The following is a 25,805-nucleotide window of genomic DNA, read 5'->3' on the forward strand; positions in this document are numbered from 1 at the left end:
TCTCGTAACTCGCTTTTTAACTTTGTATCCAAAAAAACCGGAACTCTCTCGTCATCAGTGCATCTTTCAAGTGCAAGATAAAGAGATTCTCACTGTTGAAGGTATTCAGCTACGTCTTTATAGCACCTCCATTTGTATTGTCTTCCTAGTTGAAATTGAATTGCTGTATCACAGCCGAGGTAATTGGATTGCTCTAACCATTCTTTATGTCAATGAAGACGACGTAGCAAGAGCCAGCCCGTCTTTTTTACCCTCAATTAGAGAGGAGCTGGCTCAACAAATGAGAAGTATCTGCCAGCAGGGCATGGGAGGATTTAGGTATAGTGTATGCTGTCAAATACGAGAAGCCGTACGCGCAGACGGACAGTTCGATGTTGATGTCAGAAGCCTTCCTTTTCTTCAGAATGAGCATTATAAGTACTTGCCAAGAGATGCCAAGCTATACGACAAATTCGGGAGACGATTGCGAGTGACGTCAGACGACTTTTTGAAAATTAACTGTTGGTTTGGGCACCAGTCAAGTGGGGCTACACCGTTGGCATCTCAAGGTAATACATATTAGCAGAAGAGCGTTTTGCTTGATTAACTTGATTTGTTTTTCTTGCCAGTTTCACTCCCTCGGACAATCAACGAGTGTTTTATTCGTATTGTCGCAAACCTAGTAGAGTCAAAATGGCAAAAGTTTGCTGTTTTCTGGGGCGAAAAGCCAGTTCCTTTCATCAGTACAAAGAGAAGTCTAATGAGAGTTTTCTTCTGGCCATGATGGTGATAGAGGATTGGATGTCAGAATGCGGTCGAAAGGCAACGGTAATTGCTCTCATTCGAGCTTGCGAAGAGTGCGGCATTCATAGAGATAACATCGAAGCGGCTTACAAAGAAAAGGTGTAAAATTGAATAAATATATAGAAGAAATCATTCAGATGATGCATGAAGTGTCGTAATTAGCAGTGGCAACAAACGAATTCTTTTGCAACAAAGTTAGAGTGAACAACTAGGCGACTACCATAGGAAACTACTCATCCATATCAGCGCTCACCTTTATTGAAGAGCTACGCATCTATATCCGCTTTCATATTTTTTAGATGATGATGCTATTTATTTATAGTCATGTGACTCTAACACATCATGGCCAGAGTCATCGTCTACTCCTTGGCGTTCTGATAAACATGACTGCACTGGCGGACGATCTTCCGCGCGGAGCTCATCCTGCCAAAAGATGAGAACGAGATTGGAGTGGAAGCACGGTAGGATTGTAGCGATATCTACAAGATTAGCTCCGTTCCGAAGCTTTCTCTAGTCTTCCTATCGTCAAAGATGGCATAAAGCTCGCGAAAGCGCGGGTAGAGGTGCGATAGACGCTCTCTTTCGACCGTTAGACGACTCAAACGACGCCGATAGGCAATAGGGGACCCCCACGGATCCTAGGATCCGTGGGGCCCCACTCAAACGTCGAAATTTCACTTTGAAGCTCAAGACTTTCCACCATTGGGTAATTACTTTTGCCAAACATGAGCAGGTCGAAGAATCCAAAACGACTGCGTTCATGGCGCCCTGTTTTTACGGAGTGTTTTGTCATGGAGCTCTGTTACCACGGCAACAGGTGTGCACGATATTTTTTCAATCATGGCTAAGCCTACCTAGGGTGATTAAAAGTCGTTTAAACTTCTCTTTTATGTAGCATCACATTTAGAAACTGACTGAGTCCCATGGCAAGTAAAGCAAATTAGTAAGGTGTAATTTCTTATTAGTTTATTAGGATATTCAAGACGCTTTCTATATCTAACTAGTCAATGATGGACACAGTTGTGAAGGTACTAGGTCACTTTTTTACCAGTATTTATTCTGGTCTTTTTCTCAACAACGCGCCAATCTAAAATTCACTCACAACTACACTCACACGGACAGACGGGCTCAGTGGCAGAAACGTCATTCTCTTCTACGCTATTCAAGTCCTTTTTCTAAATTTCATTTCAGAAAATGACAAAGGTGAATATCCTTTCCATGCGTTCCAAAATATACGAGGTGGCGAGGCACTATCACTCCGATACACATTATTTAGGGCGGTAAGAGCACAGGCATTAAACCACCACCCAGCATTATTATAAGCAGCGCAGTGAGAGAGTGTGGACTTATCATTGTCTTGATCTCTTGTCGAGAACTTCATTCCATTTACGTTATAATAAGAGACTCCAGATGCTGCCATTGCATCCCCTGCTGTACCACTGTATCCACTAACGCTCAGCCTGTACTTGGAACTAGAGTCCTCCACATTGAAGCTATTGTACTTGGCGTACGCACTGTCTCCCGAGTAATCTTCGAATTCAATCCTTAATTCATTTGCTCCATTTTCCTGCAACAGGTGGTGAACAGAAGCTAAGCCAAGCCAGTAGTCACCGCTAAGATTTCCAAATCCTCTTTCGTAGTCACTCCATCCACGATTAAAGTCAACAGATCCGTCTTTTCGTCTTTGAAAGACGGTCCATCCTCCGTTGTCCGTCTCCATGTCACAGTAGACAGGCATAAGGCCAATTCCGGCATAGGATATTGTGAAAGTGCCGCTTGACAGATGAGGAGATCGGTTATGTAAACAAGAGCAATCCCAGCCTTGTGAGCTTGCAATTACTAAGAGCACAATAATATAATTGAAAATAGTAGTCAGTTGCATACTTCCTAGTTCTTCAAGTTGCTTTTGCAATAATTCTATGGGCATGACACCAGTAAGACCTTGAATGCCTTTGTCACCTTTCTAATGCCAACTTCTTTTAAATTCATATCTGAAGAATTATAATAGAGCAGTACCTGTCCTTTATGACCACGCTGCCCAGCATGTCCTTTATCACCCTTGGGACCCGAGGTTCCTGTAATACCGGAAGAACCTTGGTTTCCTTTATGACCTTTTGCGCCAGCGTTTCCAGCCGTTCCCTTTTGAAAGTAATCAGTTCGTAGCTTTAGTAGAATTTGGGTATGATCTTACTGTTACCTGTTCACCGATATTTCCTCTGTCACCTTTATCACCTTTTGGTCCTAGTAGTTCTCTCTCTCCAGGAGGACCCTAAGTAATAAACTTACTGGTGAATTGCTGGTCAAAATAACTATGCACATTTCTCTTCTTACTGGACCAGGTGGTCCAAGCGAACCAATAGTTCCAGGTAAGCCTTGAGGTCCCACAGGACCTGGCAGTCCCTGAGGTCCAACAATATGCTTATGATCACACGCAGACTTAGCTAATGTCTGCGACAGAAAATCAAATTTGTTCTTATAGGATCAATGAAAAAAGATAATTTTTAGCCTGAGATGACGCATTTTCTACAACGTAGCTCAGTAAACAGAAGAGCAGCTGTTTTTTCCTTTTTTCGTCACTTGAAGTCGTTTGAAGGAATGAAGGTGCTGATCTTCTGGTCTTCTTTAGGATGAATTTTGGATACGGAAGACACGGAATGATATACGGAATGACATACCAAATACGCAAGCTCCGTGTCATGAACTTCAAAGATTGCCATAAAAGGACTTCCCATTTACGAAGTAGAATTGCGCCTGCGCAAGACGCCTTTTGTTTAGAAGTTAGAACCACGGGCAAATCTTGTACGGCCGGGCGCTTTTCCGCCTCGTCAGCTGCGGCAATTTGAACGGTAGCGTGTTTCCGTCAGTATTCCAACCCTGATATCATCAAATACGCTCCTGCATTCGAAACCAAGAATGCCAAATCGACGTGTTCACGGTTAGTAAGTCAAAGTAGAAGGACGCTAACGACTGAAATGGAGTTGTTTTTCTTAGCAAATGCGAGACCGAGTGGAAGAATCTAGCCATCATCGCCTTGAAATATTCGGACGCTTTTCCAGGCTTCAGAAATCGTGCAAAAAATACGTTGTATTTCTGAATGAGTAAAAAATGTAACTTAATCTCAAACAAGAACCCTGATTTATTTTATTATTTAATCAATTATTTAATTAATTCATGCTGTGTATGTATGCTGTTTTCTAGATCTTTGATGGCTTGGACGATGGCGTATTCCTTCGACAGACGCTAAGAAGCTTATTTGATATTGAGAATTTTATCAAGCCATTTGCCAGTATACCACGTAATATTATATTGGTATTTACACTGTTTGACTCGCGTCTTTTTTTCAAGTGCTTTTATGCTCTACTAACGCGCCAGTCAGGAACTCGCCAGAGTTGCGCACAGTCATGAAGCTGCGGCGGAGTTACTTTATAACTAGTATTTGTTTATCCATTCATTCCGGAAGTTTTTTCATCTTTTTCCAGGTCTTCTAACCGCAACTGATTTTATTTCAGTGTACGTTTGTTCACATCTAAACTCACACAAACAGGCAAGCACAGTCACAGAAACGTTAGTCTCTTTCATGCGATTCATTCTTTTTTTCTAAATTTCATTTCAGAAAATACCAAGGATGACCATCGTTTCCATGTGTACCAATGAATGTGATTATCCCCGCTGCCACTCAGATACATACCATTCAGGTATGTACCATAACAGGCATTAAACCACCAACCACCTTTATTTTGGGCTGCACAATTCCCACCACCGTTATCATTGTCTTTATCTTTTGTTGAAAACTTCATTCCATTCACGTTGTAATTTGAATTTCCAGACGCTGCAATTGCATCACCTGCAGTGCCACTGTACCCACTAACGCTTAGCGTGTACTTGGACCTGGAGTCTCCTACATTGAAGCCACTGTACTTGGCATACGCACTGTTCCATGAGTAATCTTTCAAATCAATTCTTAATTCATTTGCCACATTTAGCTGCAAGAGCTGGTGAAGAGAAGCTAAGCCAAGCCAATAGTCGCTGCTTAGATTGCCAAATCCTCTTTCGTAGTCATTCCATTCACGATTAAAGTCTACTGATCCATCCTTACGTCTTTGAAAGACTGTCCATCCCCCGCCGTCAGTCTCCATGTCACAGTAGACAGGAATGAGGCCTATTCCCACGAAGGCAATTGTGAAACTGCCACTTGAAAGATGAGGAGATCGTTTATGCAGACAAGAGCAATCGCAGCCTTGCGAACTAACAATTACTAAAGCACATTCATCTTGGTAAACTTATTAGTCAATGGCTCAAAACCGTACTTCCTAGATCTTCAAGTTGTTTTTGCAGTAATTCAATTGGCATGACGCCAGGAAGACCTTGAAGGCCTTGTTCACCTTTCTACCACAAAACGAGTTCTCCAAATGATCTATTTAAGTGATGGAACAACACCTGTCCTTTGTGACCATTCTGCCCAATGTTTCCTTTAGCACCCTTGGGTCCCACTTTTCCTGTGACGCCAGAAAAACCTCGATTTCCCTTGTCTCCTTTTGAGCCAGCCTTTCCAATTTTTCCCTTAAAAATAACAATTTAGGTCATGTGATAGTTTTTCCAATGTACTGCTACCTGTGCACCGGTGTTTCCTCTGTCTCCTTTATCGCCTTTAAGTCCTCTTGGTCCCAATAGCCCTCTCTCTCCAGTAGGACCCTATCATTATGACCAAATGTCGTACCTGCACCTTCATTACTTGTATCTACATACCGCTCTTCCAGCTGGACCAGGCGGTCCACGTGAACCGATAGTGCCAGGTAAACCTTGTGGTCCTACAGGGCCTGGCATTCCCTGAGGTCCAGCTATGTGTTTATGATCACACGCTGTAGACAATGTCTGCGCCGGAATTAGATAGGTTTCTTAAGCCAAAAAATGATGTTGTTTATGTTTGCCTGAGAAGACGCGTTTGTCACAACGTAGCCAAGTAGGAAGAAGAGCAGCGGCGTTCTCATTGTTTTCATGTGTTTTGAATGAAAGTCTTCTTCTGCCTGTGCGCTTTTATAGATGCATTTTAGGTACGGAAAACACGGAATGACGTTAGGTCCGTGTTATTTACATTTCAAGATTTCCATAAAAGGACTTGTCCACGTGCGGGGGGTGAGTTGCGCCTGCGCAAGGCTCGTTCTCGACGTCACCATTTTCTCCTGCGAAAACGCGTGCGACCAGACGCTTTTTCGTCTCGTCAGCCACAGAATTTCTGTACTGCTGCGTCTTTACGACTGCATTCTACCCGCTCGTCGCCTCGAAACGTCGTCGAATCGCGAAAATACGCTCTAATTCTTCCCTACTTCACCTAGTTTCGAAACTAGGAGCACTTTGGTCACCTAATCAACTCGATCGAGGTAGGAAAATCCAACGCAAAGCAAGGAAGTGACTGTAACGGAGATCGCTCACTCAGGAAACCAAGACGAAGAATTTCGCAAAAAATCACATTGAAATATTCGAACGCTTTGGAAGAAACCGTGCACTTGTACGTCCTGGATCTAAATCGGTAAGAATTCCACAGAACCTTATTAGTTAATTAATTTTTTAATTCATTTATCAATATCTTTAGTTTTCTTGATGAGTTTGGAGAGAGCGTCTTCATTCAACAAAAACCGTCTTTCTCTTCTTATCTCAGTCATAAAGGTAAGTCACTTATTCAGTATTTATCCTACATGTCATGGATCTCCTTTAGGTCGGCTATCTGCAGAGGATTCGACGTCAGATTCTGCTCGTTCTGTGAAATTCAGTGTTGTCTCGGTTCTAAAATTTCCGTCAACGCATGTCAGTGTTTCAGTGAGTGAGAGCCAGCGTTAGTGCGTGTGTTTTCTTATGTATACAAATTTACCATTGTTTTAGTACCGTCATCAAGGATCACTACAATTATCTAACGTTATTCTATTCCAACGAAGGCAATACTCTCTTGCCTGAATTCAATTGTAATCATATCTTGAAGCAGCTGGATCTTGCAACATCTCTTCTCTAGGGTAAATACCACGTGATTAGTTATCTCTATACTACTCTTCGAGATCTGCTAACAGTCATTTCCCAATCTGGCTTATTACAACTCATCAACCTATTTTTTAGATGATAATGAACATGGAATTAGAAATGTAGGTAAAAGTTTTTCTAATTGTAATTTTACTTTATAGTTAATGTCGAAATTTTAGTTGCAATCACGACACCACAAATGACTTCACTTCTCCGAGAGGCAGAGTGTGATTGCTCTGAACTGAAGTTCTGCCGTTTCCATGACGACGGGTGATAATTGCTGAAAGTTTTGTTATTGAGCTCCGTTGCCACGGCAGCAGATGTGCACGGCGTTGTCTTCAATCAAAGCCAAGTATTTTGGAACTGCACCTCACTGCGATATCAAAGTATGTGACAAGCGTGTCTCTTCCTCAACCTTTCTCTTCTGACAGGTTCTGATTTATTGGTGGACTCCACGGGCCAGCTGTAGAGATTGCAGTGTCATCAGGTCTTTGTGTGGTAAGTGGATTTATTGCTTCGTATTCAGCTAAGGGTGTCTTTTAGGATAGGGGTCCTAAGCATGACCCCGTCATCAAAAACTGCTCCACCGGGGTCCTGGGCAAGACCCCGTCATCAAAAACTGCTGGCAGGGGTCCTAGGCATGACCCCGTCTAAACTGCCTGTGCATGGAAACGCGAGGGACAACTCTGTGCGTTTTTTATGATTTTATTCAATAAATTGACTGTCCCCCCTCTTCTATCTTTGAGCAGTTTTTGATGACGGGGTCTTGCTCAGGACCCCGGTTGCGAGCCTTTTTTTATGACGCGGTCATGCCCAGGACCCCAACTCCTAAAAGACGAACGTCAATAACAAGGACAAGTGCTTTGTAATAATGCTACCTGGTCATCCTTGAGCAGCAGAATGGTAAATGCAATGCTACCGTGCATCTCACGCAGACGCAACGAGAAACGGTGAGTTTTACGCGTGACAAGATTATCATCATCACAAGGAGGTGCGACTAACTAACTAACTGCGCCTAAAGTGTAAAAAATTGAAAAAAATAACACTACGTACGGTATAAACGTGATACATGATCTTCCTTCCTGGTTTTCCACACTGCAAAAAAAAAGCAACTGACTTGCCAATATATATTCTTCTTACCTCTACCCCAGACGACTCTCAAAGAATAAAGCAAAGCCATTTGACAAAAAACCTAGATTACGTTCAGAGTCCACTGACCTAAAAGAAAAACCTACTCTACACCTAAAAGCAAAGAAAACGAAAGGCAAAAACAAATAGCACCTAGATAACATCAAAATCATTTGACCTAAATATTTTTATATTCTAACAACATAGATTACTTCAAAACCCTTAAATAAATGGTCTAAAGAACGTGGCGGCTGCTAGCTAAAGCACGGGGGAATAGAGCTACAAGCCTACTAGAAAATCCGCCCTACCCTACAAGCAGCCACCAACTAAACCCTAATGCAAGGGAGCGGACCCGTGCAGACTAACCGTAGTGATGCAAAAGAAACACGCGATGGAGGGTCAGTTTGCTGTCCCGCTACACTCTCTGCAACATACACACGTGGGCTTTCATGCGCTGCCATGACAACCGCCCTCACTCGCGAACCCCAACCCGCTCTCGATTATACGTCAGACCTAGTAGTTAAAGTGACGAAAATTTTCTATGCTCGCGAGCGTGGGCAGTACCACGTCATGAAAACCCGCTCCCTATGTGCATGCCTACTCCGCTGGACCTAAATGGCAAACCTGGTCGCACCTTGTCTTCATCAGAAAGGCTCACCACTTCGTTGCATTGCTCTATAAAGAGTGAGATTAGTTAGCGAGTCGCGTAGAAGTGTTCCTTACGTACCTGCTGTGTATACATACGTCTGTATGAGCGTGACGTCACGTGCTATATTTTTATTTCCTTTTTTGCGCCTCGCCAAATCAGAGGCTTCTAGAAAAGAGAGAAATGAATAGAATTTGATGTAACTCGGGTGGATGCCAAGCAGGATTGCTTACCTGCGAGCGGATGCGCAGTGAAAAAAGGCGAGGTGGGGGCGTGGGCTGTCCTCTCACTCAAGCAGTTCCTGTGCGACGCTGTAGATAAACAATAGGGCGAATGCGATCTTTGGTAATGAAATCCATGATCCTGCAAAATTGCCACCACTTTCGGGAAGTAGTCTTCAGCGTTTTACTGTCCAGCGGCATGTGACCATCGATTTTGACCGTGAAAGATCGTCACAAACTTCTCCGGATCATTTACCCAACCGTAATTTGTGTTATTAGGTATTAATTGTTGATCAGTGGCTTACCTAAAAGATTGTGACTATGCTGGAGAAAGGCACTTTTACAGAAGTCGTAAGACTATGGACTGCTGTGCCAATAAGTCTATACCGATTTCCTGTAGTAATTTCCAAAGTAAATGAATAAATGAATAAACAGCGCTAAAATAAAACCAATAATTTAATTTGATTAATGACGCGTGTCACTCACAAAATTATTTATGACACGAATCAAACTTGGGGGTACATCAGACGAGCTATGCGTAAAAATGAAGATCTGCTGCGAGTACTTCTCGTTGAGAGGCCCCTTTCGAGAGTACGCGATCGAGAATCGCGTTTGCGCGACGCGAAGCGAAACTGAAGTTAGATAAAATCACAAGCGACTCTTTTCGCCTAAGTAAACAGGTGCCTCACCGCGGAAGAGAACAGGTCCATGGAATTGGCGTCTCAGTCGTTTTCGGCTTCTTTTTGGAGAGGTCCACGTCATCCGATGTCATCGCAAGCTTTTATACTATTGGAGCAGCACGATATACGTTCTGTACGAAATCACAACGCCAGAGACGAGCGAAATGCCAAAATACCCTGCCCTGCCCGACATGCAAGAAAGCCATAGCGTGCGTCGCACGAAAGAGCAACGACGTCATCAATTAAATTCCCTTAATTGCTGTTCATCACGTGTGGCGTTCCCCATCTCATTGTCGTTTTCTCTGCGTTTTGCCTGGCCTATTGCACAATCAAAAATTGTGCATTCCACTCCCAAACTCAAAATCAGATGAAATCCCTCGCGATTTCACTTGTTTATGTTACTAGGACAGTCTGGGCGTGTCTCTAAATAACTGTAGTGGTCACTGTGCTGTTTCTGATTGAAACACCATTTGCAGTAGCTAGTCATGTGACTGCTTATGGAATGTATTCTAGCGTCTCACCACAGCGAAGTTGTCTTTCTTTCAGGGAAGTTGCAACGAACGAGCAGTATTTTTCGTGAGCGGCGGAGTAACGACGTTTTCACTTCCTGCTCATATGTTCCTTGAGACCCGGATAGTATGTAACGCTGGACATACGGGGCATTACAGGCATCTCTTTCACAGTTCTCCCAACGCGATGACGCACGTCTCGGTGAGCTTTTCGATCGAAAAAAGAGGTTTGTTGCGTTTTTGAATCGCGTTTAGTTATCTCGTTCGTTCATTTGCTCGAGATGCACCGTTCTTGACTGTGATTTATGAAGATATGACACGTATTTTTTGTTTTTGTAGAGTTTTTTTCTGCTATCAAAGACGGAAATACGAATTTCGTATCACAGTTCATTTGCCGCTATCCAGAAAAGTGGAAAGAAGCGACGGACATTGTACAATAAATGCTTCGGTTCCAATGCTTCTGTGTATAACAGTTAATTGGGATTCCTTTTGATGTAGGGCGGACATACAGCTCTTCATGTTGCTATGAATGCTGAAATGGCACAATTTCTGATTTCAGCTGGAGCTAATATAGAAGCTCTAAATAATGTACGGTATTGATTTATTAGCAATTGGCAGAAGTTATCCCACGGTTTGACACATCAGAGCGGATCGACGCCTTTTCTTCGCGCCGTTGAAAATGATCAATCCGAAATTATAGACGTTATTATACAACATGGTTGCAACATTTCTGCAAAAAACAGCGTAAGTAATCCTACGTAATGGCTATGGCTATATAGCAATCCATAATGGCTTGCAGGATGGTGATGGAGCTGTTGCAGTGGCAGTTTTTAGCGGAAATGAGAATATCGCAAGAAAACTTGTTGGGATGGAATTTAGTGTAAATGAAACTAATCGTGTAATTTTGAGAGTTGAAGAATTGTGAAAAATTTGTCATTAATATGCTAGTGTTTAGAATGACCTTACTCCACTTCATTGGGCGTGTAACTATGGACTCACGAAAATTGCTGAATTTTTAATTTTAGCTGGAGCTAATAAAGAAGCCTTGGATATGGTATTGATTTATTAATAAGCAATTGGACAATAATTTCTCATGGTTTACACCAGTGGAGATACACCCCTTTTCTTCGTGCTGTTCTCTGCGGACAATTGGAGGTCATGGATGTTCTTATTCAATATAAATGCAACATTTCTGTTAAAAACATCGTAAGGAGTAATAAATAAAGTTTACTTCATAATCTTTCATGGAATCTAGAGTGGTGATGGAGCTCTAGGAATTGCGAGTGCAAAGGGTTTTTTGGCTATTGTGAGACGACTGGTGGAAATAGGAATGAGCGTCGATGATCTTAATCAGGTTCTAAACAGGAAATGAATTCTAAGACGTTTGTTCTTTATGAATCTTTAGAATGACTCTACTTCACTTCATTTGGCGTGCGAAGAAGGACACGCCAAAACGGCTGAATTTCTGATATCATCTGGAGCAGATATAGAAGCTTTGGATATAGTGATAATTAATTACTCCTTAGAAAATATTATTTCACGGTTTGACGTCAGGGTGGAAGAACGCCTTTACTTGTGGCTGCTGTAGATGGACATTCAGAAGTCATTGATGTTCTTATTAAACATCATTGCAACGTTTTTGCTAAAGAAAACGTTAGTTATAACAGGTACCGGTTATTTAATTATTAAACAATGTTTAGGGAGGCTTTACTTCACTTCATTGTGCGTGCCACAATGGACACGCTCAAACAGTCGATTTTCTGATTTCATCTGGAGCTGATATAGAAGCTTGCGATGAGGTATTGATTTATTAGTGATTGCGGATAGTCTCCTCACTGTTGGACATCAGCGTGGTGGTTTCACGCCTTTTCTTTTTGCCGTTTTACATGAACATTTAGAAATGACAAATGTTCTTTTTCAACGCGGTTGCAACATTGCCGCAAAAACAACCGTAAGTATTAGCATGTAACGGTTGTTTGATAATTAAAGAATAAATTTAGCGTGGTAACGGAGCCCTGGCACTTGCAAGCAAAAACGGTGATTTGAATATTGTAAGACGCCTTGTTGAAATAGGGTGCAATGTCAATGAGCCACATGAAGTATTGCAACGTGACAGAATCGGGGAATTATCATTTATGAATGTTTAGGATGGCTATACTTCACTTCATTTTGCGTGTAAGAAGGGTCACGCTCAAATCGCTAAGTTTCTTATTTCATCTGGAGCTAATACAAAAGCAATAAATAAAGTAGCCTTTTCTTTTCCCTTTTCAGTTTTATCTTTTGACGTTGGAAATAGTTTGGTAGAACCCCTCTTCTTGAAGCTCACTTCAAAAAGAAACGCAACGTCATTTCATCTCTTAAACAGATTTTGGGTAGTCAAATTACAGTTGAAGAAGGCATAGACGAAGAAAGTCTCTCAGAGGTGTGTTCCCATAAGCTATTGCTTTTATTGCAAGTGGATCAGCTTTATGAGAATTATTTGTAGTGGTCCTCTGCTTGTGATCCTTACTTCTTTTTAGGACAGCGGCACCTCTTCCGACGAAGAAGTTGAAAACACTTCCGACGAAGCCTGCCAAGAAGCTGCTGACCCGCCTGACCGTTCTCAAGAAATTTACGACGAGGCTCTTAAGCGCGGCTGGGTAATAGTGAATCGTTGTCGTGCCGTTGTTGCCGGTCAAGACGGAACTGGCAAGTCGTGTTTTGTCGATTCTCTTTTAAACAGACCCTTCGAAAAAAATAAGGCGAGCACAGAAGGAGCAGCCGTAACAATGACCCACACAGCGACAAGCGGTTGGATCGCCACTGACAGCAAGGACCACTTAGATTCGCTAATTGCGGAGGGTGTCTATCGCATGAATCGGCAGCAGTTAACGTCGAAGAGCTGGCTAGAAGGCTCTTCTGAATCATCCCATCCTGTTCTAGATTCAAGAGACCCTAACGTCAAATCAGACGACGCAGAAGCAGACAAAGCAGAGCGGCACTGTGACCATAGCTATGCTTCCACAGCACTAAATTATCTGAAACCAGCACCAGCAGTAGAAACACAGCCAGAGGATTTGAAAATGTTTGGCATTGAAGCGAAAACGCTCACGGCTAGCCAGCTACAGTTAGTCAACACTTTTCTCACAAATAGACCAAGTGAAGAAGATCTTCGTGAGAGAATCCTGGGCGTTCGCGATATCTGGGATTTGGGTGGACAGGAAGTTTATCTCGCCACTCATTCGGCTCTCATGCCGGACAGCAAAGCGTTTTGTATGTCAATTTACATGATTGTAACGGACATCTCAAAGTCGCTGTCAGATAAAGCGCAGTCGTTTCATCGATCATCGGATGGCGAAGTGACAGACCTAACAAATGAATTAGGCTGGATTCGCACAAACGGAGACTTTCCTCTCTACTGGTTTGGCTCAATCACAGCCGCCCATGAAGAGACGCCTATGGGTGACCATTGGCTGGGTAAGGACGAAGAAGTGGCTCCTCCCCCCGTCTTTGCAATTGGCACCCACCGAGACGTCTTGGACAACAAGGAGAAGTTTCCTAATTCAGACTCAGTAAAAGAATGGCTGATGGAGCAAGGCAAGTTACTGGAAGAACTTTTGAGCGACAGCGACTTCAAGAAACACATCGTCAAACCGAGACCCAGGAAAGACGAAGATTTTCGCGAAATGGCTCATTTCTTCAAGAGAATATTTCTAGTAGACAATTCCGTCTCCGGTTCAGGTTCTCCGTGTAAAGGCGTTAGAGAAATTCGAGAGCGAGTCGATCGCATGACGACGACGTATAGGAAAAAAGCGAAAAAGCAGCCTCTATTTTGGGTTTACCTTGAAATTCTTCTGTTCCGTTGGAGCACAGCCATGAAAACTGTTGTGGCTAAAGTAGACGAAATAGTGATGCTCGCTCAGCATCCGGCAATCTGCAATATTTCAAGTCGCGACGAAGTCCTTGTTGCCCTGAAATATCTTGCAAGCGTCGGGGTAATTCTCTATTACCCGGAAGTAGAAGATTTGAAAGACGTCGTTTTTACAAGACCTATGTGGGTAATCAAAGCGCTATCAGCTTTTGTGACGGCGGTAGAGCCAGGTCCGTTGATGGAGCCCCAGTGGGACTTTCTAAAAAAGAAAGGAGTGATGACTAATGACTTGATGATGTATCGTTTAAAACAAATGCGCGATGCCGACTGTAGTGATTTGAGTCCTGGCCTAAAAGTCACCGATATGGAAAGAGTTGAAGTCGAAAATAGGCTAATTGTACGACTTCTAGAACTCCTTGACGTCATCACGCCTGTTGAAGGACAGACGAATTATTACGTTCCTTCAATGCTCAAAGCGCCGTTTCTGTATCCTTTTACTTATTTGGAACGTCTTACTTCTTCAGACGTTGAGTCACGTCGTTGCGGTCTTCCGGCTCCTCTCATCGTCATCCCAAAAAAGCTAAAATTTGTCCCGGAATGCCTCTTTTTTCGTCTCATAACACGCTTTCTCAAAGTGTATCCGATGAAGCCTCGGCTTTCACGTCATCAATGCATCTTCCTTGTTCAAGACAAGACGCCAGCGGAAGGTACGTTCTGGTAGCAGCGTTTTCTACTTTAATCTTTCTAACTATTTATTAATATTAGTATTAGTGGAAGTTGAGTTGTTGTATCACAAGCGAGGCAAATGGATAGCTCTGACAATTCGTTTCGTTAATGAAGAGGACCGAGAGAAGATAAGCGAACAGTTCTTGGCCTCAATTAAGAGCGAGTTGCACGAGCAAATGAAAAATGTCTGTATGCAAGGCATGAGGGGTTTTAGGTATAGCATCTGCTGTCAAACGAAGAAAGCCGCTCGTAAGAACGAGGAGTTTGGCATTGATCCTAAAGACCTTTCAGTAATTTTCGACGAGGATGGTGACTATTCATCACAACCACCACTGAAAATTCCCAAAGTTTATTTTAACCCATTCAATGTGCCACTCACTAGAAGACAAGAAGAGTTGGATATTGACTGTTGGTTTGAACACAAACCCATCAGTGCTAGACTATTTTCTCAAGGTAAGATAGAGGTAGAGTGCGTTTCGCTTGATTGCTTTACAGTTTTTTGCAGAGGCACTTCCTAAGGCAATCAACACTCGCCTTATTCGCATTGTTGCGATGCTATTGAAAGCCAAATGGGAGCTGCTTGCTGTTCACTTGGGCCAAGATGCCACTGACATACCGCAGTGCAAAAAAAAGTCTGACGAGAATCTTGTTCTGGCTATGATAGTTATAGAGAACTGGGTTACAAAATGCGGTCGAAATGCAACGGTAGATGCTCTTATTCGAGCTTGCGAAAAGTGCGAAGTTCATAGAGATAACATTGAAGCGGCTTACAAAGAAAATTCCTAAATAGTGCATGGGGTATATGTATGTGGTCTAGGTTTGGTCCTTGTATACTGGCTGCTATGTTTATTGTTCTTGTTCTCGTTTGTAGCGAAGAAGTAGGCTGTCTAAGCCAGTTTCTGTATATCTGGCCGCTATGTTATATTGTTCTTTTTGTCTAAATATTTTTAGTTTCTTCAAGTGACCCTAAGTGTAATTTGTTTTAGGGTTTTGTGCGAGTGGGTAGTCTAGACCTGTATAATTGGCCGATATTATAAACAGTGCATCGTTTTTGTATGTTTGCGTATGCGATTGCGCATGCTAATAGTCACGTGACTTTACGACATGTTGACGGCAGAATGCTAGCGGCTCAAGCCTCAACGGCATCGACTAAATCGAAGATCTTTCTCTGGGAGATCTGATCGGCGGGCGATCTGCTGTGCGAAGCCGATCTCTACGAACTTGAAGAGCAGCGAGAAAAGATCACGCACAGTGGATGCTGCACGCAAAGAGAGGACCTGATGGAAATGAAAGTTTGTTGACTTCGTTGCGGGTACGTGACACTTGGCAATACGCTTTTTCTAGCTGTTTCATCACGTTATGTGAGTCCGGTCCTAAAGATGTAGATACGGAGAGGGTGCGTATAGCCTACGTCTGAATAAGTTGGAGGTGTACAGTCTCTTTGAGGACGAATAAAAGCCATATTACAGCAGCAAGAAGCAAGTACCAATAATCAAATAATTTTCAGAACCAATAAATGATCTTTATGTTTAGAATTATCAATTTCCTTCTCTGCGCAATGCTGCTTCTGCTTCTGCTCATTCACACCAATCATCTTGAAGAAATAGAATCGTTGATTGGAAAAGGATCAGGAAATCCCGATCGCTATGCAAATTACGCATCTTTTTGCACTATCTCACGAATTGGCTTCTTTTCTTATTGAAAATTCACGCGTTTTGCCAAACCAGTCCCAAAGAAGACGTGAGAAAATTAATCAAATAATTATTGACTAATAATTAATTTTCTACGTAGGCTTCTGGTGATTTCAAAGTCCAACGAATCTCTCCATGATGATGAAAAATGTTGGCGAAGGCGGCTACACGACGCTGGAGCATCAAGTTGTTTGAGGATAATTACTTTGAGTACAACCCGGAAGACGAAGTCAGGCGCGTTCTATGTCAAAGCCGCGGCTCTACTTGACGTAGCGCACGCTTAGGTTTCCTGGGAGTTGCACTCCAATTTTGGAGCGGTAAGTAACAAAGAAATAATTGTAATAATTGATTACGTTTATTAAGAATTTTGTATCTCTGCGACAAGTTGCAGGAGAGCCAGAAAGAGAAGGAAAGAAAGGAAGGAGGTAGAATATCTGTGCAGTATGCTATGACGTATTAATAGATGAAGATTGTGAGATGTCGTCTGGTACTGAGACAACTGATTTCAATATGAGTGGATTCGAAGTAGATGAAGATAATGATACTGAAATAAAATCAATTATTTTTAGTCTTCATTGTCTGTGTTATGCAGAAATGTTTTATAGATCGTTCTTTGGTTGTGGATCAGGGTGCACTTGAGAAATCGCTCTCGTCGTTCTGAAGACTTTTAAGTGGAACGTTTCTAAATTTCTGCAAGCGTACAGTGAGGTAATTTCTTTGCTTATCAAACATAAGGATTGTTGAGACAAAACAAATCTGATCAAGGTAAAAAATTATTAGCATTTGTTATTGGGTAAATTAATAGTTTTATAATCTGGAAGAATCAGATGAGTGATTGCGTTCATGGTCTTGAAAGTGGAATCATCAGAGAATCACCCATGTAACATAGTTGGGTTGTCATTTCTCTCTCTATTTTTCAATATTCATTGCAAGCAGATGAATAAGCAACAAGTCATCTCAAAGCTGAAGCCCCGGATAGTACCGTTGCACGTGCGGAGAAAGAAGCTTTTTTGAGGGCATCTAGCTACTAGAGTGTCTAGTAGAGAATGGAATACGTCTCAAAGAGCTTTTCAGTGGAAAAAGCAGGTCTGTTTTAATTAATTTCGCAAATCGCGTTGAGTCATCTCTACTGTTCATTCGCTCGAGAAGCGTCGCTCTCTGTTTTGGGACTTGTGAATGCCTATTTACAAGGCAATAATCACTCCAGAGTGTGCTCTGATTTAGGAGAGATATCTGACCGCTGTTGTTTTTTTCGATTTTGTAGAGTTCTTGTCCGAAAGAGCTGAGGAGAATTTCGTATCACAGTTTATTCGTCGCTATCCGGAGCAGTGGAAAGAAGCAACGAACTTTGTACAGCGAGGGCTTTGACGTTCATCTGAAGCTGATATAGAAGCTTTGGATAAGGTGTTGATTTGTTAGCAAATGGAGAATAATTTTCTCGCGTTTTGGCATCAGTGGGGATACACGCCTTTTCTTCGAGCCGTTATCAATGGACACTCGGAATTCATAGATGTCCTAATTGAGCGGGGTTGCAACGTTTCCGTTGAAAGCGCAGAGTGGCGGTTGCAATTATTATATAGTCATGTGACTGATTCATAAATTGCTTCCTTAGAATCGGAGTTTAGGCCCTCAACTTTACCTTCAGGCCCTTAGAATCAAAGTTTAGGCGTTCAACTTTATCTTCAGGGCCTTAGAATCAAAGTTTATGCCCTCAACTTTATGTTTAGCTCATTAGAATCAAAGTTTAGACCCTCAAATTTATCTTCAGCGCCTTAGAATCAGAGTTTAGGCCCTCAACTTTATCTTCAGGCCCTTAGAATCAAAGTTTAGGCCCTCAACTTTATCTTCAGGCTCTTAGAATCAAAGTTTAGGCCCTCAACTTTATCTTTAGGTCCTTGGAATCAAAGTTTACGCCCTCAACTTTATCTTCAGGTCCCTAGAATCAAAGTTTAGGCCCTCAACTTTATCTTCAGGCCCTTAGAATCAAAGTTTAGGCCCTCAACTTTATCTTCAGGTCCCTAGAATCAAAGTTTAGGCCCTAAACTTTATCTTCAAATCCTTAGAATCAAAGTTTAGGCCCTCAACTTTATCTTCAGGTCCTTAGAATCAAAGTTTAGTCTCTCAACTTTATCTTCAGGTCCTTAGAATCAAAGTTTAGGCCCTCAACTTTATCTTCAGGTCCTTAGAATCAGAGTTTAGGCCCTCAACTTTATCTTCAGGTCCTTAGAATCAGAGTTTTGACTCTGAACTTTAACTTCAGACCGTTAGAATCAAAGTTTAGACCTTCAACTTTATCTTCATGTTCTTAGAATCAGAGTTTTGGCCCTGAACTTTAACTTCAAACCCTTAGAATCAAAGTTTGGGCCTTCAAATTTCTCTTCAGGGCCTTAGAATCAAAGTTTAGGCATTCAACTTTATCTTCAGGGCCTTAGAATCAAAGTCTAGGCCCTCAACTTTATCTTCAGGGCCTTAGAATCAGAGTTTAGGCCCTCAACTTTATCTTCAGGTCCTTAGAATCGGAGTTTAGGCCCTCAACTTTATCTTCAGGCCCTTAGAATCAAAGTTTATGCCCTCAACTTTATGTTTAGCTCATTAGAATCAAAGTTTAGACCCTAAAATTTATCTTAAGGGCTTTAGAATCAGAGTTTAGGCCCTCAACTTTATCTTCAAATCCTTAGAATCAAAGTTTAGGCCCTCAACTTTATCTTCAGGTCCTTAGAATCAGAGTTTAAGCCCTCAACTTTATCTTCATGTCCTTAGAATCAGAGTTTTGACCCTGAACTTTAACTTCAGACCGTTAGAATCAAAGTTTAGGCCCTCAACTTTATCTTCAGGTCCTTAGAATGAAAGTTTAGGCTCTCAACTTTATCTTCAGGGCCTTAGCTAGCCCGTGTAAGTTTGCTGTAATTTATTACATTAGAGTCCCGTTGGCTAACCCCCTGTAATTTTGCTGTAATTTATTACAGGAGATACCCGTTGGCAAACCCCGTGTAATTTCGATGTACCTTTTTGGGAGAATTTGTCCTGGGACAATTTGTCCTTCGGGACAATTTCTCCTGGGGCAATTTGTCCTGGAACAATTTGTCCTGGGGACAATTTGTCCTAAAGACAATTTGTCCTGGGACAATTTGTTCTGGGGACAATTTATCCAGGGACAATTTGTCCTGGGGACAATTTATCCTGGGACAATTTGTCCTGGGGACAAATTGTCCTTGGTCAATTTGTCCTTTGAAAATTTGTCCTGGGACAATTTGTCCTGGGACAATTTGTCCTGGGGACAAATTGTCCCTCTTCCAATATTCGCGAAACAGCTCTGTACGTGTTGCCGTGCCATTCTATAGGCGTAGCAATGTGAAACTCCGATCGTTAATAGTTTATTTATGACGTCACAATGTTAAACCGGTGAGGTCACGTGCTTATGTTAGCGCGCGCGTCTCGTTTCGAAGAAACACGGTTTCTGGCTCGTTTTCGACGATGCGAAGGTCCGAGCGACGTCAAAAGGTAAGTAGTAGATAGTTACGAAGCAGTTTAGAGCGTTCGTCGCCCGCGGAGTACGTACACCGCCTGCCAAAATATCTACACCGCCAGCTGGCGGAGTACTTACACCGCTTTCCGGAATATATACACCGCCTGCTGGCGTAGTACGTACACCGCTTGCCGGAATCAAAGTTTAGGCCATCAACTTTATCTTCAGGTCCTTAGAATCAAAGTCTAGGCCCTCAATTTTATCTTCAGGTCCTTAGAATCAGAGTTTTGGCCCTGAACTTTAACTTCAGACCCTTAGAATCCAAGTTTGGGCCTTCAAATTTCTCTTCAGGGCCTCAGAATCAAAGTTTAGGCCTTCAACTTTATCTTCAGGGCCTTAGAATCAAAGTCTAGGCCCTCAACTTTATCTTCAGGGCCTTAGAATCAAAGTTTAGGCCCTCAACTTTATCTTTAGGTCCTTGGAATCAAAGTTTAGGCCCTCAACTTTATCTTCAGGTCCCTAGAATCAAAGTTTAGGCCCTCAACTTTATCTTCAGGCCCTTAGAATCAAAGTTTAGGCCCTCAACTTTATCTTGAGGTCCCTAGAATCAAAGTTTAGGCGGTCAACTTTATCTTCAAATCCTTTGAATCAAAGTTTAGGCCCTCAACTTTATCTTCAGGTCCTTAGAATGAAAGTTTAGTCTCTCAACTTTATCTTCAGGTCCTTAGAATCAAAGTTTAGGCCCTCAACTTTATCTTCAGGTCCCTAGAATCAAAGTTTAGGCGGTCAACTTTATCTTCAAATCCTTTGAATCAAAGTTTAGGCCCTCAACTTTATCTTCAGGTCCTTAGAATGAAAGTTTAGTCTCTCAACTTTATCTTCAGGTCCTTAGAATCAAAGTTTAGGCCCTCAACTTTATCTTCAGGTCCCTAGAATCAAAGTTTAGGCGGTCAACTTTATCTTCAAATCCTTTGAATCAAAGTTTAGGCCCTCAACTTTATCTTCAGGTCCTTAGAATGAAAGTTTAGTCTCTCAACTTTATCTTCAGGTCCTTAGAATCAAAGTTTAGGCCCTCAACTTTATCTTCAGGCCCTTATAATCAAAGTTTAGGCCCTCAACTTTATCTTCAGGTTCTTGGAATCAGAGTTTTGGCCCTGACCTTTATCTTCAGGCCCTTAGAATCAATGTTTGGGCCTTCAACTTTATCTTCAGGGTCTTAGAATTAGAGTTTAGGCCCTCAACTTTATCTTTAGGTCCTTAGAATCAAAGTTTAGGCCCTCATTTTATCTTCAGAACCTTAAAATCGAATTTATGTCCTCAACTTTATATTCAGGGCCTTAGAGTCAAAGTTTAGGCCCTCATCTTTATCTTCAGGGCCTTAGAATCAAAGTTTAGGCCTTCAACTTTATCTTCAGGGCCTTAGAATCAAAGTCTAGGCCCTCAACTTTATCTTCAGGGCCTTAGAATCAAAGTTTAGGCCCTCAACTTTATCTTTAGGCCCTTGGAATCAAAGTTTAGGCCCTCAACTTTATCTTCAGGTCCCTAGAATCAAAGTTTAGGCCCTCAACTTTTTCTTCAGGCCCTTAGAATCAAAGTTTAGGCCCTCAACTTTATCTTGAGGTCCCTAGAATCAAAGTTTAGGCGGTCAACTTTATCTTCAAATCCTTTGAATCAAAGTTTAGGCCCTCAACTTTATCTTCAGGTCCTTAGAATGAAAGTTTAGTCTCTCAACTTTATCTTCAGGTCCTTAGAATCAAAGTTTAGGCCCTCAACTTTATCTTCAGGCCCTTAGAATCAAAGTTTAGGCCCCCAACTTTATCTTCAGGTTCTTGGAATCAGAGTTTTGGCCCTGACCTTTATCTTCAGGCCCTTAGAATCAATGTTTGGGCCTTCAACTTTATCTTCAGGGTCTTAGAATTAGAGTTTAGGCCCTCAACTTTATCTTTAGGTCCTTAGAATCAAAGTTTAGGCCCTCATTTTATCTTCAGAACCTTAAAATCGAATTTATGTCCTCAACTTTATATTCAGGGCCTTAGAGTCAAAGTTTAGGCCCTCATCTTTATCTTCAGGGCCTTAGAATCGAAGTTTATGCCCTCAACTTTATCTTCAGGGCCTTAGAATCAATTTTTAGGCCCTCAACTTATCTTCAGGTCCTTGGAATCAAAGTTTAGGCCCTCAACTTTATCTTCAGGTCCCTAGAATCAAAGTTTAGGCCCTCAACTTTATCTTCAAATCCTTAGAATCAAAGTTTAAGCCCTCAACTTTAACTTCAGACCGTTAGAATCAAAGTTTAGACCCTCAACTTTATCTTCAAATCCTTAGAATCAAAGTTTAAGCCCTCAACTTTATCTTCAGGGTCTTAGAATTAGAGTTTAGGCCCTCAACTTTATCTTTAGGTCCTTAGAATCAAAGTTTAGGCCCTCATTTTATCTTCAGAACCTTAAAATCGAATTTATGTCCTCAACTTTATATTCAGGGCCTTAGAGTCAAAGTTTAGGCCCTCATCTTTATCTTCAGGGCCTTAGAATCAAAGTTTAGGCCTTCAACTTTATCTTCAGGGCCTTAGAATCAAAGTCTAGGCCCTCAACTTTATCTTCAGGGCCTTAGAATCAAAGTTTAGGCCCTCAACTTTATCTTTAGGTCCTTGGAATCAAAGTTTAGGCCCTCAACTTTATCTTCAGGGCCTTAGAATCAATTTTTAGGCCCTCAACTTATCTTCAGATCCTTGGAATCAAAGTTTAGGCCCTCAACTTTATCTTCAGGTCCCTAGAATCAAAGTTTAGGCCCTCAACTTTATCTTCAAATCCTTAGAATCAAAGTTTAAGCCCTCAACTTTAACTTCAGACCGTTAGAATCAAAGTTTAGACCCTCAACTTTATCTTCAAATCCTTAGAATCAAAGTTTAAGCCCTCAACTTTATCTTCAGGGTCTTAGAATTAGAGTTTAGGCCCTCAACTTTATCTTTAGGTCCTTAGAATCAAAGTTTAGGCCCTCATTTTATCTTCAGAACCTTAAAATCGAATTTATGTCCTCAACTTTATATTCAGGGCCTTAGAGTCAAAGTTTAGGCCCTCATCTTTATCTTCAGGGCCTTAGAATCGAAGTTTATGCCCTCAACTTTATCTTCAGGGCCTTAGAATCAATTTTTAGGCCCTCAACTTATCTTCAGGTCCTTGGAATCAAAGTTTAGGCCCTCAACTTTATCTTCAGGTCCCTAGAATCAAAGTTTAGGCCCTCAACTTTATCTTCAAATCCTTAGAATCAAAGTTTAAGCCCTCAACTTTAACTTCAGACCGTTAGAATCAAAGTTTAGACCCTCAACTTTATCTTCAAATCCTTAGAATCAAAGTTTAAGCCCTCAACTTTATCTTCAGGTCCTTAGAATCAGAGTTTAGGCCCTCAACTTTATCTTCAGGCTCTTAGAATCAAAGTTTAGGTTATCAACTTTATCTTCAGGTCCTTAGAATCAAAGTCTAGGCCCTCAACTTTATCTTCAGGTCCTTAGAATCAGAGTTTTGGCTCTGAACTTTAACTTCAGATCCTTAGAATCAAAGTTTGGGCCTTCAAATTTCTCTTCAGGGCCTTAGAATCAAAGTTTAGGCCTTCAACTTTATCTTCAGGGCCTTAGAATCAAAGTTTAGGCCTTCAACTTTATCTTCAGGTCCTTAGAATCGGAGTTTAGGCCCTCAACTTTATCTTCAGGCCCTTAGAATCAAAGTTTATGCCCTCAACTTTATGTTTAGCTCATTAGAATCAAAGTTTATACCCTCAAATTCATCTTGAGGGCCTTAGAATCAGAGTTTAGGCCCTCAACTTTATCTTCAAATCCTTAGAATCAAAGTTTAGGCCCTCAACTTTATCTTCAGGTCCTTAGAATCAGAGTTTAGGCCCTCAACTTTACCTTCAGGTCCTTAGAATCAGAGTTTTGACCCTGAACTTTAACTTCAGACCGTTAGAATCAAAGTTTAGACCTTCAACTTTATCTTCAGGTTCTTAGAATCAGAGTTTTGGCCCTGAACTTTAACTTCAGACCCTTAGAATCAAAGTTTGGGCCTTCAAATTTCTCTTCAGGGCCTTAGAATCAAAGTTTAGGCCTTCAACTTTATCTTCAGGGCCTTAGAATCAAAGTCTAGGCCCTCAACTTTATCTTCAGGGCCTTAGAATGAGAGTTTAGGCCCTCAACTTTATCTTCAGGCCCTTAGAATCAAAGTCTAGGCCCTCAACTTTATCTTGAGGCCCTTAGAATCAAAGTCTAGGCCCTCAACTTTATCTTCAGGTCCTTAGAATCAGCGTTTTGGCTCTGAACTTTAACTTCAGACCCTTAGAATCAAAGTTTGGGCCTTCAAATTTCTCTTCAGGGCCTTAGAATCAAAGTTTAGGCCTTCAACTTTATCTTCATGGCCTTAGAATCAAAGTCTAGGCCCTCAACTTTATCTTCAGGGCCTTAGAATCAATGTCTAGGCCCTCAACTTTATCTTCAGACCCTTGGAATCAGAGTTTAGGCCCTCAACTTTATCTTTAGGTCCTTAGAATCAAAGTCTAGGCCCTCAACTTTATCTTCAGAACCTTAAAATCGAAGTTTATTCCCTCAACTTTATCTTCAGGGCCTTAGAATCAAAGTTTAGGCTCTCATCTTTATCTTCAGGGCCTTAGAATCAATTTTTAGGCCCTCAACTTATCTTCACGTCCTTGGAATCAAAGTTTAAGCCCTCAACTTTATCTTCAGGTCCCTAGAATCAAAATTTAGGCCCTGAACTTCATCTTCAAATCTTTAGAATCAAAGTTTAGGCCCTCAACTTTATCTTCAAGTCCTTAGAATTAGATTTTAGGCCCTCAACTTTATCTTCAGGTCCTTAGAATCAGAGTTTTGACCCTAAACTTTAACTTCAGACCGTTAGAATCAAAGTTTAGACCTTCAACTTTATCTTCAGGTTCTTAGAATCAGAGTTTTGGCCCTGAACTTTAACTTCAGACCCTTTGAATCAAAGTTTGGGCCTTCAAATTTCTCTTCAAGGCCTTAGAATCAAAGTTTAGTCCTTCAACTTTATCTTCAGGGCCTTAGAATCAAAGTCTCGGCCCTCAACTTTATCTTCAGGGCCTTAGAATCAGAGTTTAGGCCCTCAACTTTATCTTCAGGCCCTTAGAATCAAAGTCTCGGCCCTCAACTTTATCTTCAGGCCCTTAGAATCAAAGTTTATGCCCTCAACTTTATCTTCAAATCCTTAGAATCAAAGTTTAGGCCCTCAACTTTATCTTCAGGTCCTTAGAATCAGAGTTTAGGCCCTCAACTTTATCTTCAGGTCCTTAGAATCAGAGTTTTGACCCTGAACTTTAACTTCAGACCGTTAGAATCAAAGTATAGGCCCTCAACTTTATCTTCAAATCCTTAGAATCAAAGTTTAGGCCCTCAACTTTATGTTTAGCTCATTAGAATCAAAGTTTAGACCCTCAAATTTATCTTCAGGGCCTTAGAATCAGAGTTTAGGCCCTCAACTTTATCTTCAAATCCTTAGAATCAAAGTTTAGGCCCTCAACTTTATCTTCAGGTCCCTAGAATCAGAGTTTAGGCCCTCAACTTTATCTTCAGGTCCTTAGAATCAGAGTTCTGACCCTGAACTTTAACTTCAGACCGTTAGAATCAAAGTTTAGACCTTCAATTTTATCTTCAGGTTCTTAGAATCAGAGTTTTGGCCCTGAACTTTAACTTCAGACCCTTAGAATCAAAGTTTGGGCCTTCAAATTTCTCTTCAGGGCCTTAGAATCAAAGTTTAGGCCTTCAACTTTATCTTCAGGGCCTTAGAATCAAAGTCTAGGCCCTCAACTTTATCTTCAGGGCCTTAGAATCAGAGTTTAGGCCCTCAACTTTATCTTCAGGCTCTTAGAATCAAAGTCTAGGCCCTCAACTTTATTTTTAAGGCTCTTAGAATAAAAGTTTAGGCCCTCAACTTATCTTCAGGCTCTTAGAATCAAAGTTTAGGCCCTCAACTTTATCTTCAGGCTCTTAGAATCAAAGTTTAGGCCCTCAACTTTATCATCAGGTCCCTAGAATCAAAGTTTAGGCCCTTAACTTTATCTTCAGGTCCTTAGAATCAGAGT

At 41.5% G+C, this 25,805-nt stretch overlaps 2 protein-coding genes and 4 long non-coding RNA genes across 9 annotated transcripts in view; 4 read left to right on the plus strand and 2 right to left on the minus strand.

The window, feature by feature from the left end:
- Positions 1–21: 21 nt before the first annotated feature.
- LOC136199843 (uncharacterized) lies at positions 22–1,061 on the plus strand. The gene is made up of 3 exons (XR_010673197.1): positions 22–101; positions 150–548; positions 609–1,061. It is a non-coding gene; the product is annotated as an uncharacterized lncRNA (long non-coding RNA).
- Positions 1,062–1,877: 816 nt separating this feature from the next.
- The window catches only part of LOC136198148 (uncharacterized), a 63,222-nt gene continuing 39,294 nt past the window's right edge, over positions 1,878–25,805 (minus strand). Inside the window, exons 3-10 of the mRNA XM_065988089.1 lie at positions 5,091–5,169; positions 4,404–5,038; positions 3,115–3,183; positions 2,981–3,052; positions 2,800–2,922; positions 2,668–2,746; positions 2,174–2,622; positions 1,878–1,958 (exon numbers count right to left, since the gene is read on the minus strand). Of these exons, the coding sequence (XP_065844161.1) occupies positions 1,878–1,958; positions 2,174–2,622; positions 2,668–2,746; positions 2,800–2,922; positions 2,981–3,052; positions 3,115–3,183; positions 4,404–5,038; positions 5,091–5,133 (1,551 nt within the window). The 5' untranslated portion in view covers positions 5,134–5,169. The remainder of the gene's footprint in view (positions 1,959–2,173; positions 2,623–2,667; positions 2,747–2,799; positions 2,923–2,980; positions 3,053–3,114; positions 3,184–4,403; positions 5,039–5,090; positions 5,170–25,805) is intronic.
- Positions 5,997–6,443, plus strand: LOC136199846 (uncharacterized). The gene is made up of 3 exons (XR_010673200.1): positions 5,997–6,161; positions 6,218–6,310; positions 6,374–6,443. It is a non-coding gene; the product is annotated as an uncharacterized lncRNA (long non-coding RNA).
- Positions 8,349–8,946, minus strand: LOC136199861 (uncharacterized). The gene is made up of 3 exons (XR_010673215.1): positions 8,800–8,946; positions 8,648–8,734; positions 8,349–8,595 (listed from the first exon to the last, which is right to left on the minus strand). It is a non-coding gene; the product is annotated as an uncharacterized lncRNA (long non-coding RNA).
- On the plus strand, positions 10,135–15,593 carry LOC136199818 (uncharacterized). 2 transcript variants are annotated; one of them, XM_065990127.1, is made up of 18 exons: positions 10,135–10,203; positions 10,316–10,407; positions 10,475–10,564; positions 10,622–10,720; positions 10,776–10,874; positions 10,932–11,030; positions 11,084–11,182; positions 11,232–11,330; positions 11,382–11,480; positions 11,531–11,629; positions 11,677–11,775; positions 11,826–11,927; positions 11,977–12,075; positions 12,124–12,222; positions 12,273–12,398; positions 12,496–14,533; positions 14,592–15,005; positions 15,058–15,593. In XM_065990127.1, exons 1-18 carry the CDS (start codon positions 10,164–10,166, stop codon positions 15,336–15,338), a joined length of 4,173 nt encoding a protein of 1,390 aa, XP_065846199.1. In that variant the 5' UTR covers positions 10,135–10,163; the 3' UTR covers positions 15,339–15,593. The 2 variants fall into 2 exon arrangements, with proteins under 2 accessions (XP_065846199.1, XP_065846200.1); XM_065990128.1 differs by lacking the exons at positions 10,135–10,203; positions 10,316–10,407; positions 10,475–10,564 and having other exon boundaries at positions 10,685–10,720; positions 10,776–10,872.
- Positions 15,698–17,717, plus strand: LOC136199839 (uncharacterized). Of its 3 annotated transcripts, none has more exons than XR_010673190.1 (8): positions 15,698–15,844; positions 15,897–16,034; positions 16,086–16,292; positions 16,344–16,560; positions 16,607–17,008; positions 17,065–17,123; positions 17,180–17,329; positions 17,508–17,717. It is a non-coding gene; the product is annotated as an uncharacterized lncRNA (long non-coding RNA). The 3 variants fall into 3 exon arrangements; XR_010673189.1 differs by having other exon boundaries at positions 15,897–16,030; XR_010673191.1 differs by lacking the exon at positions 17,508–17,717 and adding an exon at positions 17,393–17,500 and having other exon boundaries at positions 15,897–16,030.

This window comes from Oscarella lobularis, chromosome 1, assembly GCF_947507565.1.
Source record: "Oscarella lobularis chromosome 1, ooOscLobu1.1, whole genome shotgun sequence".
Taxonomy (NCBI): Eukaryota; Metazoa; Porifera; class Homoscleromorpha; order Homosclerophorida; family Oscarellidae; genus Oscarella; species Oscarella lobularis.